We start from the raw sequence: 12679 nt of genomic DNA, 5'->3' as shown, positions 1-12679 counted from the left end.
TGGTGGCAGAGGCCACAGGAGGGGCTGTAACCTGTAGTCAGGCGCTCCAGCAAAGGCTTAGTCGCTGAACTTGTCACCTGCCTGTCACCCGTCCTCAGATAGGAGCTGCAAACCTCATTAGAGGGTGGCCCTCAGAATACAGCACCAGAATCAGAGGCATGGCCAAGGAACACTTTACAGGAGAAGAAAGATGCCTCCGATGGACTCGGGGGCACCTGTGCAGTTAGTCATTTCCCAGCATTCTTGTGAGCTCCCGTGACAAGCCAGGAGCAGGCTCGTTGCCAAGCAGCAGACATTCTTGGTGACCTGAAACATGGGTTGACCTCAACTGGCTGTGACTTGCAAGCTGACCACTTCAAGGAACCATTTTCAATACTTTGCTTTCTCTTCCTCTTGGTTCCTATGCAAAATTTCCAACTTGACTGCCAATGAGTGAGAGAAAGAGAATCGAGACAAATATGTTTAAAGACATAGAAATGAAGGCATTAAAAGATGGAAATCATAACTGGGTATGGTGGCTCATACTTATAGTCCTACCACATGGGAGACTCAGGCAGGGGGCTAGTTTAAGGCTAGCCTGGGCTACATGTTGAATTACAGGTTAGCCTCTGCTACAAAGTGAAAACCTGTCTCAAAATAACAAACAGACAAAAAAAAAAAAAAAGGTGAAAATAGTTGAGGGGAAAGAAAAGAGTATGTACTCATGTGGGAAAGGACAAAGTTGTAGCAACAGCCCTCTGGGGCCCTCGGATAATGGGGTCATTTTCACCCCAAGGAGATAAATGTAGTTATCAAATTGTGTGCTAAGCAGCTTGTCTTTGTCAAAGCACTTCCAACACTGTGAGACTTCTGGTAGCCTACAAGGTACCAATGAAACTGCACCCTGATGGAAGGGGATTCCCCCCAAGCTGCAGGAAGCAGTAACCCAGAAATGGCAGGAGGCTCTCTGGGGATCAGGCCGTGGGGACTGGGGAACGCTGAGGACTGGGAGTATGGGCTTTGTTTCAGCAATTGCTTCCGAAGGCATTTACAGGGCCCCTTCGCTGCGTGCACCCATGGGTGGAGGCTAAGAGGAGGCTGGCTTCTCCTACCTCAGGATCTCTAAGTCTCTCGGGGAAAGACAAGAAAGGTAGCCGGGGTGCCCCCTGCCTGTGTTGTGTGGTGTGCAGAGGTGGGCCCACAGAATAGACACGGCGACAGGGCAGCGGTGGCCCAACCCCCACCGCCGGCACACCCTGTAAGTAAAGGAAGAGTGTTTTGAGTGTTTTGGGTGTTTTGGCCGCCAGCACGTGATGCAAGCAGCTTGGGAAGTATTTCTCATAGGTTAAGCATACATCATTTTTCAGAAGTAAAGATCATGTCTGCCTTTGGCAAGCTCAAAAAAAAAAAAAAGCCTTAGTCCCTTTCTGGGCCAGATTCTCATCTGATGTAAATCTTTGGGAGAATGAAGTTGTAGCACTGTTTTGCATGGAGTGGGAGTCAAGCCAGTCTTTCCCCTGAGTTACCCTGAGCTTAACTCCACTACAGTGTCTCCATGGCAACCAGAGGCTGGCCAGTAAACTCGGTTGCCTTCTAAATCTCCCCACCCCCAGCTTCTCCTCCCTGCTCTTTTCCAAGATTAAGGATGAACCTCTTTGGTTTGCCCTCACTCACTGGATGGCCCTTGCTCTCACATTCCTTTATTGCTTTGTGCTCATAATTTTTTTTTTCCTTCCAACTCCCCATCCAATCTGCTTTTAAAATCCTCCATCCAATTAAAAAAAAAAATGAAGACGGGTTAGTCATTGCTTGACAGTAGTAATTGACCTGTTTAGACAAGACCAAGATGATTTCAATGGGCACAGAAGCCTTGGCAAACCAAAGTGGAATTTACCTTCAAGTCTAGCCAGCCTAATTAATACATTGTTTGAGAATTCTGGCCAGCCCCACCAAATATGGCATTTCCACCCACTTGAAGAATTCACCTATCTGAATACCAACAGTTATTACAGCATCATTTTCTGTGCGTGTGTGAGGGTGGGGTGGGGAGGGAGAGATGTGAGAGAGAGAGAGAGGAGAATTATGATAGGGTGAAGTAATTCTGGCTAAATAGCAAAGAAAGCTTTGTGACGGTAGGACTTGGTGGATCTTTTTAACTAGGAACTGTCGACTGAACCTCTCTGAGCCTGTTTGCTCATCTGTAGAATGGGTTAAAGTGCCTGATGCATAAAGGGACCAGTGGAGAGACTGCAGCATTATAATAACTGCCTGGTATAGATGAAGTCCGAGTACCACCTGAATCCGTGGTCCCCTGCTGTGTGCCCCAAAGCATGTGTGTTTCTCTCTCTCTCTTTCTTTTCTTTTTTTTTTTCCTTTATTTCTTTTTTATTTTTTTTTTTAATGAGTCCGCATGCTCTCAGCCTAGCAACACTCTCTGTGTCTCTCCCCCAGGGGGCACCCTCCCGCCAGGGACCGAGCCCACAGTGGACACGGTGCCCGTGCAGCCCATCCCAGCCTACTGGTATTACGTTATGGCGGCCGGGGGCGCAGTGCTGGTGCTGGTCTCCGTCGTGCTGGCCCTGGTGCTCCACTACCACCGGTTCCGCTATGCGGCCAAGAAGACCGATCACTCCATCACCTACAAAACCTCCCACTACACCAACGGGGCCCCTCTGGCAGTGGAGCCGACCCTAACCATTAAGCTAGAGCAAGAGCGGGGCTCGCACTGCTGAGGGCCGAAGCAGGAAGAGCGCCCCCCCAAAAACAAGAAAGACTACAAACACGTTGCCTCGATTTTGCACTTTTTTTCCTCCTCGCCTAGTCTCTGCGTGAACCTCAGACATCTCTCTCCGGGGTACCCAACCCTGAGCATTCTAACGTACCCTAGCCATTCTCTGTGATCCTTGGTTCCTGTTTCTCGTTGCTCTGATATTGTTTGTTTTATTGTTATTTTTTTTCCTTTACTTCTTTCCTTTTTAATCTTCTCTCTATTATTCCTTTTCTTCCTTCCTTCCTTTTTCTTTTTCTTTTTCATGATTCTAAACCAACAAAACCCAACTCTAATGCTGCATCTGGACTCCAGAAGAGACCCGCCCCTAAGCACTACACAACTCAAGGCTCAGTTGGTTTTGTTCTAGAGACAGGCCCTCATGTTTTCTCCCCTTGCCTTATCCCGTCCCTCCTCTCCCGGGCAGGCTGCCAGGTATCTTGAGAGGAGCCTGGTCCTGTATGTATGTACACAGTACACTCCCATGTGAAGAAGTGTGTGTGTGGTGTGTGTGTGTGTGTGTGTGTGTGTGTGTGTACGTGTGAGAGAGTGAGTGATGGGTTTGTGAGGCAGAGACTGACTCACTGTGGAGGGGGGTAGTATGTGGGTGCGTGTAGAGCGGGGTCCCTTCACTCTTGTGTTACTTCTTCTGGGGTACATTTTACAGGAAAATAATATACTGTACATGTCTTGTTTACTTAGAGAAGAGATCGGAGCTTTTTTTGTTGCCTTATCTAGCGCTGGCTGGGTTTCTGTTGGCTGTCACTGTCATCTCCAGGTACCTAGAAAAAGAGAGGCCACGAGGAATACAATGTGGCTGCACCCATCCTTATCCCCAGCCCTGACCCACCTGGCCCAACATGATGGTTCCTCCAGTGCACTCAGGCATGACCCCTTTTGTTATGTCTCTGAAGTCACGAGATAACAGCCATTGGGTGCAGTGGGGTCCTCTCTCCTTTCAGCCCTGAAGCAAATGTTGTTTCATGTTGCCTTATAAGAGAAAAAAAAAATGAAGAAGAAAAAGTTAATAATGAATGTTTAGCTCTGATGGTCCAATCGTGGAATAAGTCATAAAGAATCACACACCTGGGATGATGTAAACGCAGTGCTCCATTTAAATTGACAGCAGCAGGGGAAGATAAGAGGGAGGAGATGGAAAGACAGGTGCTGCCTTTGCAAAGTCTCCTCCCCCCCTGGGCATCACTGCATTGAGCCTAACGTGGGATGGGGCTGAGGAAGAAGGGATTCTTTGGTATTATTTTGGTCACTGTAATAGCATTAGTAAACTATGAGGGAAAAGGGGTTTCTTTGCTTTCCTTTCACGGTGTTCATGTGTGCCTGGATCTGTAGCTATTGAATAATGAGGCTGTCCGCCCGACTTATTTAAATACTATGAGAAAATGGAAGAGAATTATTTGTTGACATGAACCGGTGTGCTGCTCCTTAAAGCACTCATGGCATCTGGCTAATACATCCCTGTGGGCTGGCCTGACAGTGGCAGATGCTGTAGCATGGGCAGAGAGGTGCCATGATAAGGGTACACCCACTCTGCCCACCATTCCTCCCCAGGCAATGCATGGAGGGACGTTAGTGAGAAGTGACCCAATGATACTGTGCAAAGGATGCATTACATGACAAAGTCACTGTCATTGCCAGAGAGTGAGTATTTGAGGACTTCAAGCATACTAGGGCTCAGTCTTGGAGCTATTTGTTTTCTACTCCAGCTAAAAAGCTTCTTGGGGAAAGTGCAATTCTCTCAAGATGGTTGCCTGGTCAGATGACACCTCCAGACACGTTCTAAGAACAAAATACTAATGATTTTTTTTTTTTTTATTGCTTGGGAGAGAGCCGCTCAGCATTCTTTCAGAGTAGGTCCCTCCAGCCCACTCCCAGCTCTTGCAGCTGGCTTCTTTCATCCTCCTGAAAGGACAGTGCTCTCCCACTCTTACTCTGTTTCAAAGAGCTGCTCTATCTCAACCACAGCAGCCCCGCCAGGAAAAGAAAAGATGAAAGGCTAGAGTGTGGCTACCTTGAGCTGTCCTACCTCAGCTGAAGATGGAGAAGGAAGCAGGAGCGGGAGGTGGGCAGCAGCCCTGAGAGCTGAGAGGAGCCTGCCAGTCTTGGAGGGCTTTATCAGGGTTACTCACCTCTAGCTGAGCATAGAGGGCCGGGCATTCTTTGCATGTCGTTGACGTTCCTACAGGTGCCCTGTGGAGGCATCAGAAGACCACGGCTAGAAAATCTATCCAGTGTAGCAAAAGCGAGTAGCTGAGGCATCCTCATTTTGGAAAGACAATGGCAGCCACTTTGTGAACGAGCACTATGCCCTTTCAACACCCCACGCAACACCATCTTCATGTACATGTCACAGATGAGATTCCTTTCAGGTAGTTTTCTCTCTCTCTCTCCTGCCTCCCCGACCCCAGCATCTTTCATAGTATTATCTAAAAGGGCGGCTCATGTGTAAAATGCCATGCCTTGCTGCTTTAGAAAGCAAAATTCTGCATCCCCATGTGTCACTCCTATCTAAGAAAACTGGACGGGACAGGTGAAAACATACATGTAGCATTGCTTCTCAGAAGACAGAGTGTTGGTACCAACTGTTAAAATGTGGAAGAGTACATGGATGAGGTGAAGGTCCAGCTGGGGCTGGAAAAAAGTTGCCTTAGGGTCTCTCAAGAACCCTTCCTAGAGAGTATGCTAGCAGCTGCCATCTCCTATTGCTGGCAAAAGCAGAAAAAGAAACAAAACAAAACAAATGTAGCATCGTCATTGATAAAACAGGATGCCGAAAATAAAGTCACCCTTTCCCTCATCCAGCTCTTTTTGATTAAAGCCAGAATAGGAGATCCAGTAATATTTTTGAGGTTGATACCTTTTAAAAAGACCCTATCTTTAAAATAAAAACTAGCAGGCAAGCAAACACTTAAAAGGTCAAAAATTACCAAAGAACAACAAAACAAGAAAACCTAAAGATTTTTACTTCCTGTTCTATCCCCTCTCCCCGTAACTGTGACACCCCTTGCATTGCTCAGTTGCCTGTGTGTCAAAGTAACTTGTGGATGTTGGAAACTATTTGAAAATGTATTGTGTGGAATGTAATAAAATGATATTTTTATACAAACATCTGGGTTTTTTTTTCCCCCTGTCCTTTGCCTGTGAGAACAAAATTGACATGTAAGCTTTGGAGAGAGAACAACAAACAAACTAACTAACTAACTAACTAACTTGATGTCTCCAAAGTTTACACGTTGCCTTCTGAACTATGGGGCCTTTGTGTGGGAGGAAGTGATGTTCCCTCCTTAAGGCTGAATGCCAGCGTTCCCTTCTTTTTATTTTCATCACTGCTTGTTAGGAGTTTTAGCCAATTTGTGCAGCTGAGCCAACTTTTATGATTGGTGTGGGATTTTGTGAAAGTTGCTAAGAGCTAAATTGCTCAATGTGATTCCACAATTTCTCTTGATGGCAAAGCCCTGGAGACTGGGATCTCCTTTCAGATCGCCCCGGGGGGGGGGGGGGGGAGCCAGTGCATCTCCCATCATGATACACTCAGCACCACAGAGCCGGAGTCCTTCGTCCCGAAAAGAAATGGTGACCTCTTGTCTGACACCCACCAAATGATTACTTCCTGAGGGATATTGATCTCCAATTTATGAATAATTTCCCTGGAGCAAAGGGAACAGGAACTTATAGCACATTCAGGGCTCAGAGTTGGTTGGGATTTCATTTTTGGACAGATAATGAAGATAATGAAGGGATGGATGTTATAAACCCGGGCCTATCCGGAAAGACTTCTATAGAGGGAACATTCTGTTAAATACAGGAGGAGACTGACTTAACAGCCTGATCCCATCCAACAAACTTTTGGTTCTGGTTAGTTTGGTTTGGTCCCGCTCTGTGAATAGTTAGTGGTGTAGTTGTGGTAAATATCCGAATCTGAAGGCGATTCTGGAGGATGGATACCTACATAATACAGATAGGTAGATATAGACAGAGTGTATGGGTACATATATACACCCATGGATGAAAGGAAACATCCTTGTGGCTTTGAGTTTTTCAACAGGAGGCAAGAATTTGTCACAAGAGGGTTTACATCGCCTCTCAGGTCACCCCAGAGATCTTTGTAGGAGGCTAAATGGTCATGCTACATGGTCTCGCCAAGAAAGACCTGTCCAGAGGACCCTCATTCTGCCAGGTTCCTTACTTTTCCTAGGTCCTATCAGAACCTAGACCCAGGATTCAGTACTTTTCAGATATAAAACCTGTCCTAATACTGCAAGGGGAAGCCTGGCTTCTCGGATCTCACAGGAGACCGTCAGTACAGATGGCTCAGGGTAGATGTCATTATCTGTCCTCTGCAGGAGCACAGAGTTGAATGTCCATGATTAGAGCATTGTCTGGTTTTCCCGTGCCAAGCACAATTACCCATTTTGTCTAAGTAACATTTGGCTGGCCTAAAACGTTTGTTCCCGTTAGCAAAAGGCAAAATGGAAGCATCTCAAAGTGTTTATTTCAAGCAAAGACGCAGACTCAGTCCACATTTGCCTGCAATGACCTAGGAGGACCACATGCGCCAGACTGAATTAAATTAGTCAGAGCTTATGGCTCGTTGGCATTACTAACAGTTTTGGAGCGGCTTTTGGGATGTATTCCACCTTGAGCCTGGTGCCAAGACTTTTTTTAGGGCTGTACTTTCTCCCAGAGACGATAGCCACTGTCAGGAGGAGTCAGTGTTACACACTTTCGCCCGTAAACATTCCTGCAAGTATTTCAGACTTAGCCCAGTGACAAACATTACAGAATTATGTTTCTATGTACCATAGATAGCACACGTCAAGACCCAGTGCACCCCACGCTCGCTCCTGCCTGAGCCTTTCCTGTGACTTAAATGTGTGTGCTTGCTTCAGCACAGCGCTGCGCTCCTAACCCAGACCACCAAAGCCCAGCCGAGCCGCCGTGCCATGGAGTTTGTTTTCCTCCCCCGCTCTTCGCTGGCTGTATGGTTGTTTTGCACAAACGCTGTGGCCTTTTGCAAACTGTGATGAAAAGAGGTTCATTTTGAAGTTTTGATTGGTTTACATTGTGGCCACACATCTGAGGCAAACTGCAGATTGGTAGGTGTGGGCTTGGGTTTTTTTTTTTTTTTTTTTTTTTTTTGGTTGTTGTTGTTTTTCTCTCTTTATTTTTGCAGAGCGCTGGGGCTCTCACAGCTGTAATTTGCCTTTCATCCACTTCAGCGATGGCCCAAGGGAAACACAAAACAAATCCAGCCAGAGAAAAAAAGAAGGGAGAGGGGAACACCAGCTGGTCATCTTAGAATTGGGGATGGGGGTGGGAGGGTGTTGTCCTATACAAAGAACTTAGGAACTAAACGAGAAGTGGTGGAGGACTTGGTTAAGCTTTACCTCGGTCAGGTGTGCGGGAGTTTGTGCTGAGGTAAACTACAACCAAAAGTCTACTCCCTTAAGAGTCATTAGACCATAAGCCGCAGCCCAGAAATGTTTGCATAGATCCCTTGGAGCCATTCTGTAGGGTGCCAATTCTAACTGAAATGATACAGGACTTAGGAACATTCCACAGAGCAGAACCCTAGCTAGCAACATGTGAGGGAAATAACTAATCTAGGAGCTTCAGGTAACCAGCAGAGGCCGTTTCTGTCCCAAATCCCATGGACAGGAGACCCACAAAATATCTCTCCTCTGTGTAATGTCATTGCTCTGGGATTGTCTGTCATGACCTTAAAGAGCCACAAGATGTAATTATAAATTGTTAATGATAATCTAATGTAAATTCTCATGGGCACCGAACCGAGAAATGAGAAGCATCTTCAGAAGGGCTGGGAACAGAAGGCCTGGACGCAGGGCTGGGTGTTGGGTGGGAAAACACCTTCCCTTGGAAGCATTCTCCTAGGTGGTTCTCAACACCAAACATGGTTGGCGGCAGGGGGGAAGGGAGGAGTATTTCTCAGATATTAGCTGGCAAGCACTTTCTCTCTCTCTCTATCTTTCTCTTTTCTGTGTGTGTGTGTGTTATGTCTGTCTGTCTATGTCTCTTGTCTGTCTTTCTGTGTCTTTCTGTCTCATCTCACAAGTATATATGGCTACCTTTCAAAAAGTATAAGAATACAGAAAAGGCAATAATTCATTTTATTGTTGACCAATTCTAGTCTCATCCCCAGAAGTGACCACAAAGATGAGTTGAAGCTTTTTCCTCATACCTTTATAAACACAAAAGTTCATGTCAAATTCTGTGCTTTGGTGTTGCTGGAGCTCATTTTGTTTTACACGATAGCATCACAGTGTTTCTTCTTTCAGCTGGACAATGTGTTTCCTTTTATGCGACATCTTGAAAATCCTTCAATACACATAGTCCGCTTTATTCCACCCATAACATCCATATTATGTTGACATGTCATAATTTATTACTTGCCCCTCTCCCATTTGTGGTTGTCCATGTTCAGATTGCATCTGTTTTCCTTTTGTTGTTTGTTTTGTGTTTTGCTGTTATAATCCATACTACAGTGAGCACTGCTGAAGTTGCCTCTTTAAGACTTCCGTTTGCATTTTAATAAACATTGCAAGTAAATAGCAAAGGTTTATATATGAAGGAATTATTTTCCATTTGGAGGAAATCACAGAAACCTGGGTATAGATCCTCTCTTGTGTTTGTGCAAGCCACCTAACCTCTGACACTGTCCAGAGTGGGCATAGCTTGCTACAGAAGACTTGGAAAAGTTTTAGGGAATTTGAAACTCAGGGAGTACATCTCTAGAACTTAAAAATATTTTTTCTAACTGCCAAGTTGTGGAGAATACAGTCCTTTCTGAAAGTGGCAACTGTGGCCCAAGTAAATTCTGTCCCTGGGTTCAGCAAAGAGTCCTGTTGTCCATGATTAATGAGTTCTGCTTGGTTTCTCCAAAGAGCGACTGTGCTGTGCCTTCTTGTTATTTATTTATGTTTTCTGCTAAAAAATTCATATAAAAATATCCTTTAAGGTCATTGCACAGCATTGTACTGCAGACCAAATGATTCCAGCAACCTCAGGTAGACCCACATGCCAACAGGAAGTCTCAAATCCTAGAGGCTCCCCAAGGGGTGTTGTCCTCAGAGGAGCAGACTTTGTGGGCTGAGAGGAGGCACTGATCTTTCTTCCAAGGAGGCTCAGGGCTTTGGCAATAGAAGACAGACATTGGCAGCAGGGCTGTTCACTGGTGAGCTGCCTAGATAATGTAGGCAGATCTGTTTACCCCACAGAGCTCAAGCAAGGAGTAGCAGCAGGAGGAATGCTAAGCCAAGAGTACTAAGTCCAAACACTATTTCTATTAAGAGAACTGCCTTGAGTTCCATTATAAGTGAGACAAGAGAGTCATCACATTAGCTCTGAGCATAGAGAAGAGTGCATGTGCCTTGTGGGCTTTTTCTTATCTGCCAAAGATCTAGGGCCCCTGCCCTTTGTGCATGAGTCTTGAGCACAGGCAATAAAGAAGCCTTAGTGTGAGACCTGGTCAGCTCCAGATGTCATGCCCTGCACACATGATCTTCTTCTGTCTTCTCTAGGCAATAGTATTCACTTGATCCCTTTTAATAACATTGTCACTACCCAAGGCAACGACTCCAATCCAGGTGAGAGCGCATCTCTGCAGCTCACTAGAGAGCCACCAGCTCCAATGATGATAGAAGTGTGCAAAGTATGGATTTGTTTCTGACCAAATCCCACTCACTGACGGTCTGCTAGCTATTGAAACACATTTCGGCACCAAGGACCTTTTTGTCCGTTGTATTTCCTTACACTCTTAAGGGCTAGTAGGAGGGTAATAATGTGGAGAGGCTATTGTTCCTCTAGGAAAAATCTCAACGTATGGAATTGAGAACAACAAAAAATGGTCTTTGCGACCTAGACCAAGAGTAACGTGGGTATGTCCAAAGAGCTCCAAAGGTGGCACCTTAGTCCAAGCCAACTGTAGACCAATCATGTGACCCTGCCAATAATGTTCATGGAAAGTGTCGGGCCCACCATCACTTCCTGGGTCTGAAATTCCAGGAGAGGCCACGGTGCCTCTCTCGCACTCTCTCTCTCTCTCTCTCCCAAGGAGGACTCAGTCTCCACCCCTACCTCTGGGCCAGGTGCAGTTCATCTTCACACTCTCCCCCTTTCCTATCTTGGTAGTCCCTTGTCTTCTCTGGTGTCTTTACACTTCCTCTAGCATCTTTCTTCCAATGGCTTCTCTCAGGAAAACTGTAGGTCAGAGTCCTTCACCTGTGCTTAATTGAGAATCCCTCCAGAGAGAAAGGTTCTTTTGAAAAGAGAAATCCAAATCCAACAGAATCTTTCTGCTGGGATGATAGTCCTCAGCCACCAGGAAGCAGCCAGGGAAATTCACCTCATAAAAGGATTGAGAATGGTACATTTTTGGCCTCTTTAAAATATTATTACTAAGTAACTCATTTTTGCTCATGAGAATGCATAATCAGAGCCCAAATCATAAGTATAATCACTTTTCTTGATGACATGCCCAGAACAGAGTAGAGTTTGCTAACCTTTTAGAAAATACCCATGTTGACCCTAGAAGTTGGTATCATTTTGATTCTTCAGCCCTGTCTTCCCGCTTAACCAAGGTCACACCAAACCTCTCTACCTGAGTACTGTTTCCTGTGTGCTCACTTTACGGGTAATAAAAATGTCCCTAAGGGCTCACGTGTTGAAGAGAGAGATGATTATGACATGAGGGCACCGACTTCATCGATGCGTTGAGCCATTGGTGAGTAAACACCGAGCAGGCTGTTAGGATGTGCGCTCTGGGTGGAGAAAGTTACTGTGAGGGCGCCCTGCGTGGCGCATCGTGTCCTTCACCCTGTCCTGTTTCACTCTCCCTGCTTCCCGGTGGCTACCATGAGGTGAATGGCTTTGCTCTCCCTTTCCCTTCTCACCATGGTTCTCTGCTTCCCTGAGAACCAAAGTGATGGGACAGAGTAACTGCTGACTAAGACCCCTGGAACCATAAGGCACAGCAAATGGCTCCTCCTTCATTTATTTCTCTCAGGCATTTGGTCGCTGTGATGACAAACTGACTGACACAGTACTTCTTGATTACCAAAACTATGGGACGTAAGAAATGTCAAAAGTCCCACTAGAAAAAGAAAAATCTCTGGCAAATACATTTAGAAGAATTATTTTCCTTTACCTCCCGAGGAATTCGGGGAGGGAGAGTTACAGTGCTTTCCCCCTGAGAGTCTCTGTGTCTTCCCCACCATCATTCCTTAATAGAAACTAGCCAAAAAAAAAAAAAAAAAAAAGGCACAGAGAGCCAATTGCTTGTTGACATGTCTACTTTGAAGGATGGAGAATAGATTTTCAAAGACTTGGTTGGTTTAAAAAAAAAAAAAAAAAAAGAAGAAGCATTTTCTCCCCTGTCTTCTAAGCCTGTCTATATTAGAGTTAAACATTTCACTGGCTGCATTTTTCTTATTTTCATGCCATTGTTGAGGCTCAGTGGAGACTTCCGGGGCCCAGCTGCTCATTTGTTTCCACGCTTGAATGTATTATTAGGTCATTTCACAGCCTTCTTGTTTGAAGTTAATATTTCCAAATCTTTTTAGGGTTTCCTCTTAGTTTTTAACTAAAAGTAATAGAAAATAATGCCTGGCTGCAAATGAGACTCTCCAGGCATCTCGGACCACCCCTCTTTGTCTCTTCCTAATGGAAACCACGTGGAAAAATTCCAAAAATTGTTTTTTTCCGTGACCCTCTATACATTTGGCTATACCCTGAAAGATTAAAATTCTGTACTAAAGGATCTTCGGATGGGCTTTTAAACTCAGGCCAGTGCCAGCGAGAGACAAACAACCCTCAAGTAGCCCGACTTTTTAACACAGATTTGGCAAAGTCTGTATCAACATCTGAACTTCTGGCTCCTCACTGCAACTGGGGATGAAC

At 45.5% G+C, this 12679-nt stretch overlaps 1 protein-coding gene across 5 annotated transcripts in view; it reads left to right on the top strand.

Annotated features, from left to right (window-relative positions):
* Nrp2 (neuropilin 2) overlaps positions 1-12679 on the top strand; it is a 114940-nt gene that overhangs the window by 90340 nt on the left and 11921 nt on the right. For 2 of the 5 annotated variants that reach the window (XM_055616972.1, XM_055616971.1), the window contains exon 16: positions 2431-5864. The exons of the other annotated variants lie outside the window; for them this stretch is intronic. In XM_055616972.1, the coding sequence (XP_055472947.1) occupies positions 2431-2711 (281 nt within the window). In that variant the 3' untranslated portion in view covers positions 2712-5864. Of the gene's footprint in view, positions 1-2430; positions 5865-12679 lie in introns of those variants that run through there. 5 annotated transcript variants of the gene reach the window in all.

Source organism: Psammomys obesus, unplaced genomic scaffold (assembly GCF_907164565.1).
Source record: "Psammomys obesus unplaced genomic scaffold, mPsaObe1.curated_primary_1811, whole genome shotgun sequence".
Classification (NCBI taxonomy): Eukaryota; Metazoa; Chordata; class Mammalia; order Rodentia; family Muridae; genus Psammomys; species Psammomys obesus.
The sequence above is the reverse complement of the archived record's forward strand: the minus strand, read 5'-3'. Positions and strand labels throughout refer to the sequence as shown.